At 44.4% G+C, this 13699-nt stretch overlaps 1 protein-coding gene across 1 annotated transcript in view; it reads left to right on the top strand.

The window, feature by feature from the left end:
* MGARP (mitochondria localized glutamic acid rich protein) overlaps positions 1-13699 on the top strand; it is a 358811-nt gene that overhangs the window by 322955 nt on the left and 22157 nt on the right. The window contains exon 6 of the mRNA XM_086962171.1: positions 1658-1804. Within this exon, the coding sequence (XP_086818297.1) occupies positions 1658-1794 (137 nt within the window). The 3' untranslated portion in view covers positions 1795-1804. The remainder of the gene's footprint in view (positions 1-1657; positions 1805-13699) is intronic.

Below are 13699 nucleotides of genomic sequence, written 5' to 3'. Positions count from 1 at the left end.
ATCGCGCGCTTGCATCCGTGCTGTGAAGAGTTCCATAGCTATGACATGCCATAAATGCACAAACCAGTCAGCGACTGGGGGGCTTCAGTTTTTTTCCAGTATAACGCTATGAGCTGTTTCGCCGCCCCTAGCATATGAAGCGCCAGAATCCAGTCACTTTGGGTGAGTGCCTTCAGGCTAGCAGGCTTGATGCCCGCTAGGATCGTGCGCATGGCTTCAGGCAGAGAGAACCCCAATACCCCTTTAATATGGCTATGAACCTCTTTCCAATTAAATGATTTTAACCTTAGTGGCCAAAACTGTCTTGCTCTCTGTAGAGATCCAAGACAATATAGATTTTCAAACCTCTTCCTGCTTCAGAAGTCCCTTTATACACTGTTTTCTAATGACACTTCAGGACAAAGGGAATGGGCTGAGGAGTGGGGTTTATATCAAATTGAGAATGGGGCTTTTGGCAGCAATAGTTACTTATCTTTCTGAGCTGGGTTACTGCATATACTGTAATTCAGTCTTCCTAGAAAAGAATGATTCAGAGATGACCAAAAACTTTAAATACCTTTGATAGATATATGTAATACAGTTTTCTCAGCTTGCAGCAGATTCAGCAATCTGACATCTCAACCACCACCCTGTTTCTTCTAAACTAGCTTTCCTTGTGTCCAAACATTACATTGTAAATACACCGTTTATTTGGAGGTCCCTTAAAACCTCGGAGAGAGTCTGCTACGTTCCACAAATTGATTACCAGCATCCCCCAAAGTACTCCCGCCCACGAGACCCACATCACATACACTTTACTTTGTACCCTTAGACTAGAAACCCACATTTTCACTGTAACTTCAGGACTTATTTAAAATCTGCATCTCGGCTCCTCCAAACATCTGAGTTCGGCATACCTCCTCATACCTTGTTTGAGTTATGTTTTCTTGGCTTTTTTATACCCGATTGTATATTAGCTATATACACACGTGCATAACTTCTGCATAGAAATAAGGGTGATCTTACAACTTATTTATATTTATTTTGTATTAAAGGTTGTTTCTCATATGCATAATATTCATGCAATTTTGGTTTTTAAGAGGGAAACTACAATAAACAAGGCCAAATTAGCACTTGTCATTCTGGAGTAATGTAAATATGCAATATTATTGCATGAATTGTGGGAATAAGTGCACACATTTGGTACACACTGCTGATTGGATCTTTTTTTGTAGGTCGACAAGCTCGTCTTTAGACACATGTTCTAGTAAAAGCAAAGTCCCTATGAAATGTCACTGTTTTACTACCAGTTTCAGTTAACATTTTCTTAAGCGGTGATAACCATTCTTAAAAAGTAAAGTTTTGTTTTTATCTTTGAGACAGTATCAGTTCCTTTGCTTATTCTGTGGGGAGATATGTAACTTGTCAAAGATTAAACATGGTACGGGAGAGAAGCCCAGATTGAAACCAGTAAGCTGATTACGAACTAAGGACTTTAACCTGCAGTGTTTGTGCCCTGAGTGAAAAACAGGATTCCTACCCATTATTGCCTTTTCTTCTGTCTATCATCGTTCTTGTTTTAATAAACTATACCTTCTTTTGAAAGTTCTCTTTAACTGGATATGCTGTTTTTTTCACTGCTTCATTCTTTAATAACGGTATTTAACTCATTCCATAGATATGCCAGGTGAAAATGAAGCGGCTTCAACTGTGGAGCAAACATCACATAGTGCTGAAGAACACTTGACACAAGCTGAAGATCTTTCCGAATTGTCATTGCGGAAGCCAGAGATGAACTCTGAAGAAGCTGTTTAGCTATCAGAAAGTACGTAATGATGTGTAACCTCAAGTTATAACTTTCTAACTGTACTAGTTAAACAATACGTGCTGATGGTGTTGTAATATTGTCTACAGAGGCTACTGGTGTCAAATCTTAAAGAAAAAGCGGGACAGTTTATCACTGGACATGCTATTGACAGAGAAGACATAATTGCCATACCAAATGTTATAATGAGCTGTGGCCTATATCATTTGATTATTTCTTGACAGATTACAGTTGCTCTGCCAAACACTGTGGGGCATATTATCAAGGGGGTTTATCTCCGCTTTTTTGGCTTTAAAAGCCAAGAAAGCAGAGATAAAATTATCTCCCGATTACCTAGCTGTTGCTAACACCAGTTAGCGACAGCTAGTAGGAGATAGCGACCATCTTGGGCACCGCTTTGCATGTCCGTGATATTTATCACTAATGACATGCAAAGTGGGCGTGCCAAGATGTTAGCGACTGGAAACAGTCGCCAACATCGCTATCTCCTATTACCAACTTTTGGAGATATTCGCTCTAAGCGTGATTATCTCCAAAAGCTAACACCTGCCCCTGAGCAGTTCTTAGTCATGTTATCCAATGGTAGGTGGATAACATGGCTAAGAGCATTAGCTCGGTAATGCATGAATATTGCTGACTTTTCAGCGATATTCATGCATTTCGGCCGATTTTTATCGCTTAGGAGATAAACCTTGATAATAGCAAGGTTCCTAAGGGATAAAAATCGCCGCAGCTCGGCTATAAACATATTGCCGCTAAACCAACATAGCCATAATTATCGCTAGTTGTTGGTAATATGCCCCTGTATTTTTTCTGTTTCAAGGACCAATAGGATACAAGTTTCAGACTACGGTAGGCACATCTTTGCGTGCCAGAGATAAATAGTGCTATTATGTATGTTGTTAGAATGGACTGCTCTCAGCGTTTTCAGTATACAAACACATCTCTCACCTAGGACTGCATAATACAGACAGAGATGTCTTCTCAAAAAATATAGCAATTAGAAACCATTTAGCTGTTTTGTTCATTTGCATTCTTTCGGGAACTTAAAAACCATTTGAGTCTATGACCTCTTGTTATACTTAACTCTTTGCAAGAAATATTGCCTTTTTAGTCACCAAGACTTCTGTAAGAAGGATTGCTGAGCTTCAACTCACTATTTAAAAGATCCATAGGAAACAGGATAACCCACTTATGTTTTCCCTTGTGCGTTGAGAGATATGCAAACCTATAAATCTTTTTTCTGGTGTTCCAACAACACTTCATTCTTCCTTATCATAGAAAACTGTACGGAACCTGTATTTGCCCAGGTTGTGTAAATTCAGTTTGGAAATAAAGAGAACTTCAAGAAGTCTTCCTTTCATCACCCATGGTAGCCTTGGTCTCTGTAACAAAGCTGCCAAGTCTTCATCATTTACCCTGTGGATATTCTTCTGCATAATTAAAATTTATAACACAAGTAGGGCTTAACCTCCTTCAAAACTACATTTGTTTTCTACTAGAACTAATGCAACCCCATTTCAAACATTTTCTGGGCAGCCACTTGAGCTATCCCACATGTCATCTGAAAGCATCATTCACTGGATGCATCGTCCCATGAAGAATCAGGTTGCCAACGAGTTGGAAAGGATGGAGAGCAAAACAAAAAGGAAGGAACTGTTACCTCCTTGATGAACCCTGTTATTTTTTCTGCTCTTTTTGCTTCACGGCACTCACAAAGCCACCTTCTTGTAAAACATGCTGTAACATGCTACAAAATACATGGATAAAAAAACTTATTGCGTGAGATGGCTGGTGAAGCAAGGGAACGAAGCAGGTTACTTTTAATGTGTTTTTATTAAGAACATGTCAGCTGTAGTGTGCTTTTGAAGCCAAGAAAAGTATCTCTGCCCCTAACTGATTAGCTTATATTGAACCATTTGGCTTTATACCTTTGAAGTAGTATGTATTCTGTAAATCTGTAGAAAGTCAACTATATACCTCAAACGTGGATTTCTTTTGTCCAAACCATTCACAACATTTGCATGCGGGGGTCTTTCCCAATGAAGAAGAAAGGCTTTCTCATTCAGTGAAGTGGAGGGAAGCCAGTCTCTCAATCAGGGATTTTGCAGTCATTATCTTTTTTCATTTGACTGGGCCACCCGCATTCTAGTAGAAATGTACTCAAATAGGTATGAGGTCACCCACAGCAGTGCTGTCACCATAATCCAAACATAATAAAACCAACAAGATTTCAAATAAATATTCAAGATTAATGTGTCTGACCCGGCCGCTTGTGGGGACAACCGGAGACTGTGGAGTTTGCGGGGACCCCTGGCGGGCTCGTCGGAAGACCTGTGGAGGTGACCTGCAGCGGAGAGGAGCCCTGAGCATTGCAGCGTCCTGGTGGGATCAGACGGTGCCTTGCTTCTGGAGCCCCCCGAGGGGGAAGATGGGGAGATGCCCTCGATGTCTGTGGGAAATGTAGAAGTATTGGTCCCTGACACACTGCCGCTCCCGACAGGGGACATGCCAATAACTGCGTCGGCGATCCCTGAGACTGCGGGGGTTGGGACCCCTGAGACGGTGGATCCTTCTTGAACGGTCTACACGGCGGGGGAATGGAGTGTATGCAATGGGAAAAGAAGTCCGTTTACTGAGATGAATCTTCGGGAAGGTGGGAGGGGCTGTTTACATTATGACGAAGGAGGGGGTGGAAGGCCTTCTTGGGGGCATCAAGAAAATGAGGGGTAAGGGGTGTTAATGTAGTGGGGACGAGGGAGGGTAATATGCCTGATGACTGATAGTTTGAGCCTGGCGAGGAAGCATTGATCTAGGCCTGCGGGGACCCGTAGTTCTTTGCTCTTGTTTTTGAGTGAACTTTATAAAGTTGGGTGAATGGGGATGCTGTGCACGTCCTGGCACCAGCAGGGAAAGGGCATATGGACATATTTGATGGTTGTCGCTATATTGCTGATGGGAGGGGGGTGAGTTTGAAGGGGCTGTTTGAGTGCACTGTTTTTGGCATTGTTTGTATCATGGATCGGGCACGAGTGGGGGACGGCTCTGGAAGTGAGAGGGTGTGGTGGGACGAGATGGAGAATGCATTATGGGTTACAAGTTCATGAGCTGGAATGTGAGGGGGTTAGGCACGTGTACCAAAAGATACGGGGTCCTCTTCTTCCTCCGCAGACATGGGGTGTCCATTGCTTGCCTTCAGGAGACCCACTTGGTGGATGACGGGGCGCAGAAGTTGGATAGAGCGGGCTACTCTAGACAGCGCCTGTCTTTCCCTCAGAAAATTCAACAAAGCTTTGGCGATGCTCATCACTTTAGTTTTTGCCCATGGAGAAGATGCTCATAAGCTTCAGTAATATACAGCACGTGGGCAGAAGTAGCACTGCGGCTGCATATGGTGTGGGTGTCTACAGTCTGCTGCGACTGTTATTTCATTTAGAAGGGAAAGTGTGCGCTCTTGCACATGCTGTACCTTTTAGAGCAGTGATACACATAGTACGGCCCGGGGGCGCTTGCGGCCCTCTTTGTAATGTTGGGTGTTCACCTCTGTAAATAAAGAGACATACACTGTAGGTCGCGGGGAATCTATTTATTCCAGTTAATTCACCATCGCAAGAAGAGCGCTGAGCGTCTTACTATCTTCACGCTCTGGTCGCTCACACATGGGCATCGCGTGTCGCTCATGCGCACCTCCTTTGCTCTCACGTCCTTGCGCGTCGCGTCATACGCAACCGCAAGGACTAGAGCGCAACACTACATATCTCCCCTTTTTATACATATACAAAAGAATGCTTGAGTCCACAGGTTTAACATTCCCCCAGTTCAAAGTCTCTGAAATGAGCAGGCTTGATCACCGCTCTTCCAGCACGTGTACGTGTGTGGAAGCTTCTCGCGCACCCTCTTCTGCAGGGCTCACCATTCTGTCCCTCTGCTGACTCAGTTCATTTTTCTTGGGTGTCATGCCCCTCTCAGCCTGCACTTCCTCCACACCCGGCACTTCCAGATCTTCTCCTTCTACGTGTGATTCTCCTTCCACTTGGCTTCCGCTTCTTTCACCCATCCGTTTTTTGCTGCCTCTCGGTCCTTGATCTTGTCGGTCTTTCTCTTCCTCCACGGCCCATTGTAGGATCTTGTTAATTTTAGCCATGTGGTCTTGGGACCACACATTGCCGTCACTGAGTAACGCAGCTCGATCATATACTTCTTCCACTTGCATGGGCGGGCTGTACTTGCTTTCTACTTTCCTTCTCAACACTGCCAGCTTGACTCTCACCCATTCCCCTCTTTCGAGGGCTGCTTCCTTCACGTTTATCCTCTTGTTATAATGTTCTGTGTATACTTTCTGGGCCTTCTCAAAGTTATGCTGGACAACTGCAGGTGACCACTTGCTGGTGATGGTCTTTTCCCGCCAGACCACGTTGTCCTTAGTAAATGGATGCCTGCCTCTTAATATCTGGAATGGGTTGTACCCTGTAGAGGTAGGGGTAATCCTGTAAGCCCATATCATACTCTAGACTTCCTTCTCCCAGTCCTTGCCCTTCATGATGGCAGCGTGTATGGACCCCATGAGGACCCGATTGAATCTTTCCACCTGTCCGTAACTCGATGGGTGGTACACTGAGGTGTGCTTGGTTTTGATCCCATTCCTCTCTGTATACTTGCACCACTTCTCGGACGTGAATTGCGGTCTATTGTCACTCAGGATTGTTCTCGGGATCCCTTCCCTCAGGAACACTGATGTGAGAAACTTTATCACTGCGTCGGAGTCCATTTCTTCCTGCACATGGACTTCCGGCCATTTAGAGTATTTATCCACCAAAACACACAAGTACTTTGGCATCCCTTGGTTATCCAGTACCGGTCCCAGAATATCAACCGATACGTCCTCCCAGGGGTTGCGAGGCTGCTCGAATCTTCCCAACGCTGGCCTTAGTGGTTTCAATATTTTGTCCGCTCCTTGGCACTGGTCACAGTCTCTCATGTGCCTTTCCACTTGACCGTCCAGTCCCGGCCACCAGTACATTTGCTTCACCCACAGTTTAGTTTTCACAATGCCGATGTGTCCTTCGTGTAGCTGGCTCAGCAGGAGCGGGATCAATCTCGCGGGGGGGCACCACTTTATCACCTCGATACAAAAAGATTCCGGAGTCGCTCATCGATAGTTCCTCCCGTACTTCATAAAATTTCCTGAGCACCTCTTTCAACCGCTTCTTCTCGGGCCAACCGCTGATTAGGCTTTGTTTGACTTCTTTTATGTCCTCGTCCTCCTCATACGCCTGTGCCCATTCTTGCTTGCTGATCACTCTTTCTGAGTCCTCCATTATTGCTACCATCTCTTCATTCTCCAACGATGGAGTGGGCGCTTCTTCCATAGCTGAGGATCGACTGAGGTAGTCAGACACTTTGTTGCGTGTCCCCGGTATGTATTCTACATCGTACGTGTACTCCAACAGCTTCAGCGTCCTCTTGGCTATGCGTGGGGTGGCGGTCGCATGCCCACTCGAGGTGAGTACCTTGACCAGCGGTTTGTGGTCTGTCTGTAGATGAAATCTCGTACCCCATAGGAACTGTCTGAACTTTCCCATGACCCATACAGCCGCCAGCATTTCCTTCTCAATCACACTGAACTTTTGTTCTGTGGGGGATAACACTCTGGATGCGAAGCTGAGAGTCTCCACAGTCCCATCTTCCCTTTCTTGCGCGAGGACTGCTCCCAGCCCCTTCTCACTGGCATCTGTGGTCAGTACGGTTTGTCCCTGAGGATCATATCCATGCAACGGCACCGCTTGGCTTATGTCTCTCTTCAACTCTTCGAATTCTCTTTGCGCTTCTTCATCCCAATGGAACGCTGTCTTGTCCCTTATGAGCTGTCTCAATTGATTTGTCTTTGTGGCAAAGTGCTGGACGAACTTGCTATAATATTCGGCCATCCCCAGGAAGTATCTCACCTCCTCTTTGCTGACGGGAGCTTTGACGTCGCAGATGGCCTTCACATTCTCTCTCTTAGGGGTGATTCCTTGTCCTCCTATCTCATGTCCAAGGTAGGTGACGGATGACATGCCCAGCCGACATTTATCCCATTCAGCAGTCAGGCCCTTCTCTTGTAGGACGCTCAGCACTTTGTTCAGTTTCCTGTCGTGGTCCTCTCGGTCCATCCCCATCACTAAGATGTTGTCTTGAAAATATTGGATGCCTTCCACATCCTTGAACAGGCGGTGCATTAGCTTTTGGAACACCGCTGCGGCCGATGCCAGCCCAAAAGGCATTCTGCGGAACTGATAGCATCCAAAGGGTGTTATAAAGGACGTGAATTTCCGGCTTGATGGGTGCAGGTCTATCTGATGATAGGCGGACGCAAGGTCAATAGTGGAGAACCACTTTACTCCCCTCGTTCTGGCTAGCATTTCTTCTATTCGGGGAAACGGGAATTTCTCCACTATGAGGCACTTGTTAAGCTCTCGAAGGTCGACACACAGACGCACCTTGCCGTTAGGTTTTCTTGCCACAACTAAGGGCGTCCGCCACTCCGAACTGTCTATGGGTTCAATTATTCCTTGCTCTTCCAATCTGTGTAATTCCTGCTGCACGGCATCCTTCAACGCTATGGGTATATTCCGGACCTTGTGGGACACTGGATGGGAGTTTTCTTTGAGCAGGATTTTGTGCGTGAATTTCTCCAGTTTGCCAACCTTCCCATGGAACACTTTCGGGAAGCCTTTTTTTACTTTCTCCGGGTCTGGCCAGCACTCGCAGTCCGTCAGCAGCACTTGCACGTTACCTCCCGGGTCCAGTTTTATCCCTAGGTCTCCTTGGTCCATCCACCCCAACACAGAGGGGCCCTTCTCTGCCACGTACAGTTTGCACTCTGCTGTTCTTCCCCTGAATTCAAACTTCAGGGTCCTGTAGCCTACTATGGGGATCGGATTGCTCGTGTACGACACCGGCCATATGTCAGGTGGTTCCAATTTGGGTCCTAGGCTGGGCTGGAACTCCTTTTCCCACACTGATCTTTGGACTATGGTGTACGGGGATCCTGAGTCTATCGCGATCCTGATCTTCACTCCCCCTATCAGCATGTCGGCTCGTGGTTTATTAGAGCGCTTGTTTTCTATTTCCCAACACTTGTTCCTCGATGCACAACACTAGGTCCTCTTCATCCAGTTCCTCTTCTTCTCCGCCGCCGGTCTGGTTATGGGTACTAGATTTGTGAATACTCTTATCCCCTCCGGGCCTAGGTTATGTAAGAGTATCCTTCTTCCCAGCTTCATCCTCCAAGGCTTCAAGATAATTTTTGAAGTATTCCCTCCAGTCTTCCCACTTCATCTGGGGTTCGCCTGGCTTGGGTAGGAACGGAATCGGCGCGGTGAGCGACGATGCTTGGGCGCTCATTCTGGCCTATTCTTCCGAGTCCCCCCCTTGGCTTCTGGGGCTGCCTGGCGGGCTTGCGTTCCCGCCTTGTGCCTTGTTGGGTCGGAGTTCTCCTTCTCCCCCTTCTCTGTGGTCTCCCCGTTCCGCCAGGGCCTCTGCGGGGGTAGTGACACCCTCCTACCGTGCTCCTCCTCTTTGGTCGCCTCGGTTTCTAGCTCCGGTGCACGTGGTGGGGGCTTTCCGCTTCTTGCGCCTCTGCCACGCTCCTCTTGCGATCTCACTGCCAGTGTGCTTCTGCTCCCCCTTCCAGTTAACCTGTGCAGTGCGGTGTTCCTAGGTTCCTGCTGCTCCTCAGTGTATTTGGTTCTCTCTATATTAATATTATTTTTTTTTTCTTTGTGGGGAATTCCACTACTCGTCGCTATTGTAATGTTGGGTGTTCACCTCTGTAAATAAAGAGACATACGCTGTAGGTCGCAGGGAATCTATTTATTCCGGTTAATTCACCATCGCAAGAAGAGCGCCGAGCGTCTTACTATCTTCGCGCTCCGGTCGCTCACACATGCGCATCGTGTCTCGCGCATGCGCACCTCCTTTGCTCTCACGTCCTTGCGCGTCGCGTCAACCGCAAGGACTAGAGTGCAACACTACACTCTTGAATTTTACATGTGCCCCCCACTGGCTAACAGTAGCACGAGCTGCTGTTTATTTGCTGAGCACTAATAATCAGAAAAAAAATGTTAAACAGGCAATCATTTATTTGCAGGTTAAATTAATTAACTCCTGTGGTGTCCTGCACCACTTAACTTTAGTTAATCTGAAAACAAATGCTTGCCTGTTTATTAGAAATTTTTTAAGACCCCCTTACACAATCACTGACCCACCCAGGGCCCCCTACCGCCACAGTGCGGCCCTCGAATGCACCACACACCATACTCTGTGGCCCCTGGGCAAATGTTTACGAGTAACCATGTTTTAGAGCATGGAATGAAGGGCAACAATCCCCAGAGTAACAGACAGCAACTTAAGCATAGTACTAAAGGGAGCAAGACGAGTTAGTCACTGCTTGTGATTTTTTTCTTTTTTATTCCATTCATTTTCAGCAAATGCAGCCAATGTGTTTGACCTAAACATAGGCTTCCTCAGGGAAAATCCTACAGATCATGGTATATTCTATTTGTATGACAATGTCATAGTGTAGCACAGCGTTTTCACCATTCTGATCACTCCTGAGGGTCCCGATTTCCTCCCCCTTTCTCACTTTTCTCCCTGTTATATCATGATGAGCCAGTCTCAGCTATGCTACCATTGCTATGACATAGGAGCCTTCCATCAATGGTGTGACCCGCAGTTTCAACAGGTGATGGTTTATGTAAGCTGCGCCTGGCTGTGGGAGAGTCGTGTCTCTCGTCTCTCAGAATTAAACTCCCTTAAGCTTGAAACGATACGTGTGTACTTTTATTCAATACCAAATTTTGGTGAAGATCCAGGGTGCCAGGTGCAGGCAATCTCAGAGATAGAGATTCACTTAGAGGAACCAACGTTGGCAAGGTACTGAGGTGCCACATCTATGGACCCAGTCAGCTCTATCAAAATTACATAGCTAGTGAACAGAAAAAGCGTTTACAATGCAATAGGTCACGCATTATTAAAGTTTGAGCTATTGGAATTGTAAATGACAATGCCTTTTATTCATTTGCATCGGTGAGTAACCAAGCACTTTGTACTTATAGTCCATGCTTATGAGAAGCAAGGCTGGCAGTCTCTTTTACTGCCAGCCTTGCTCATCGTAAGCAAGGACTATACGTTCAAAGTGCGTGTTTATGCACTGATAGCAGGTTTTAAAAACAAAAGAATAAAAGGCATTGTCATTTACAATGCCAATAGCTCAAACTCTTGCAAATGCGAGACCTATTGCATTGCAAATGCTTGTTTTTTACTGAGTCCTACTACACATTCCCTTTTCATAAAAACGATGAAGTATTCAATAAAATCTCACCAAAAGAATCATGAAACTGAAGTTTTAACTATATCCAAAAGACCAGATACATGTTAACAACATATACATGGGTCAACATTTACGTTTGAATAGGAATCTCTGCAATATTTATGTTTTATTTAAATAAATACTTAAATATGTTTCAAAGAAACCAGTTCAAACTTTATCCATTTATTTAAAAAAAACAATAAAAAGCATGACAATCCACAATTTAAACTTGTATGAAAACTATATCCAAATATAAATGTTTCAATATTTCTTCTATCTATTTACCAGTCCAAATTATGAAGTTCTTTTACATTTCTTATGTGTCTTAACTAATTACTGTATTACTAACACATTATCATTTTGAATTTAACCCTGAATTCAGATAATTGTCTACAAAGTTAAATCAATTTTGTAATTACTTCATCCTCCATAAGAAGACCACACCCTAGAAGAATTGAAATATGTTTTCTGAACCACTGCTCCATAATAGGTCTTCAGAACAGAATATGTCTGTATTATACCAGTTCCTTGAAACATAATCGGCAATTACTAGTACTAGAAGCATCCAAAACAATAATGGGTATGGCTGTGTCTGACTTCTAAAAAATGTATTTTACAAATATATTCCTGAACCTCCTCAATAAATAGATTTTCAAATATCTAGTTCCTTGACAGTTTATGCTCAACTCCTCATCATCATGTCTTTGGCTTTACCTCCTCACTACTTTATTTACAGGCATTTTAAAGTCAGCACAAGATTGTTCAGAATTATTTAACTTATTTGAAAGTTTCACATATTTGATATACATATCCAGTTTAGAATCAGCTGAAAGTGTCCCAAAGATGTTTTGTGCCAGGTAGAACTGATTCTGATAAGAAACTATCTTGGGCATAAACAGTATCATACTAGTTACAGACATTGCCTCTTAAGCTGTTAGACTGAAGTACTACAATGCTGTCTTTGGAGTGCTCCCAAAAAAACTCACTAACATGCGGCAAAGAATGAAAAATCAGGAGTCAATCCGAGGAGGATTTAGGCTTATTCAGCTCAAGATCCTGCACTGAGCAGATTTCACCAGATCACGACTGTTTGCCGTGGGCAAAATCGCAATGGAATGCTGCCTTAAGGGATACACACAACAGGCTACAATTACACATACTCATACATACATTGTGGGACTGTCCACAGATACATCTGTTCTGGCAGGAGGACCGCCGCAGAGAGTGCCAAGCCTTAAAGGAGCCATTCGAGCTGAATCTCCAGGTAGCGATGCTCAGTGTTTGAGGGTATCAAACACTTGATAAGTTTGCGCTCCCATTCTGCAATCTGACCCTAATGGTAGCTGGGAGAGATATACAAAAGTGGGGGTGCACTGCACTGCCAACACTGGTCCAATGGGAGGGAAATATGAACTGGTGCATGAGAGCACACAACAGATATATATATATATATATATACAGCACAGGTATGCCTCGGCACATTTGCCAAGGTGTGGAGCCCATGGAGGGTACTGAAAGTGAATCTCCAATATGGGGTGGAAGGTTGCAGAGTGGTAAATAGAGTTGATTATGCTGCACAAATGGCTGAGAGACGAATGGGCCAAACTACGAAGCTGCCTCGCGGAACTTAACTTGACACGAAACCAAGTGCGCTACCAGTTAGGGAAGGGCGGAAGGGGGGGGGGGATTGCTGATTGGCTCCGTTTTGTATTGTGTTAAACCTGAATAAAACACATTTTCCAAAAAAAGAATGAAAAATTATGCAGTCAAATGCTGCCTCAACCTTTGGAAACATGGCCAGGTAAAACCATCCTAGAAAGAACTCCAATGGCTCCACCTGGAAACGAGGATTATATTCAATTTTCTGTGCACCATTCACGAGGCCTACTGGAACAAAGGAACCAGCTACCTTGAAACCATAGCTTCACTTTATATTGCTACACTCAATCCTAAACCCTATGCCACAAAAACAAAAAATAATTAACCAACTGACACATTAGGCACGTCACTTCATTCTAGAGGTGTCTAGCGAAGAGCCAGGAACAATGGTTGTTTACCAGATTTTCAGATAATCCATGTGAAATAATTGTACACTGAATCAATCTAAATGGCACACAGTTACACATCCAGTGGCTATCCTAAAAACCTGACTGGAATCCAGCCTTCCTGGACCTACATTAATGACTCCGCTCTTATATTGCATGTGAATTTGGATTTCCTTCTACCTTTGCCTATTATGCTTGTGTGCCAAAATATATTGCATTTCCTTGTTTTATTAGATTTTAACACAGGTTTACTTGAACAATCATGCTGCAAATGTTTTCATATACTTCATTCCTATGTTTCTATTTCGAGAAATGTAGTTTAACAGATGGGTGTACTGAATAATATTGACTTGTTCTCACTTCAAAGTGTGTCCATTACTGTAAGAATGGAATGGTGCTGTAATGAATCCTTTAGCCAATTTAGCGAAACATAAGCACCTCCACCAATATTATGATAACAAACATTAAATCCATTATCTCGATGAATCATTTCAGTGG

This window comes from Lissotriton vulgaris, chromosome 3_1 (assembly GCF_964263255.1).
Source record: "Lissotriton vulgaris chromosome 3_1, aLisVul1.2, whole genome shotgun sequence".
In the NCBI taxonomy this organism is placed as follows: Eukaryota; Metazoa; Chordata; class Amphibia; order Caudata; family Salamandridae; genus Lissotriton; species Lissotriton vulgaris.
This window is presented reverse-complemented; position numbering and strand designations above follow the sequence as displayed.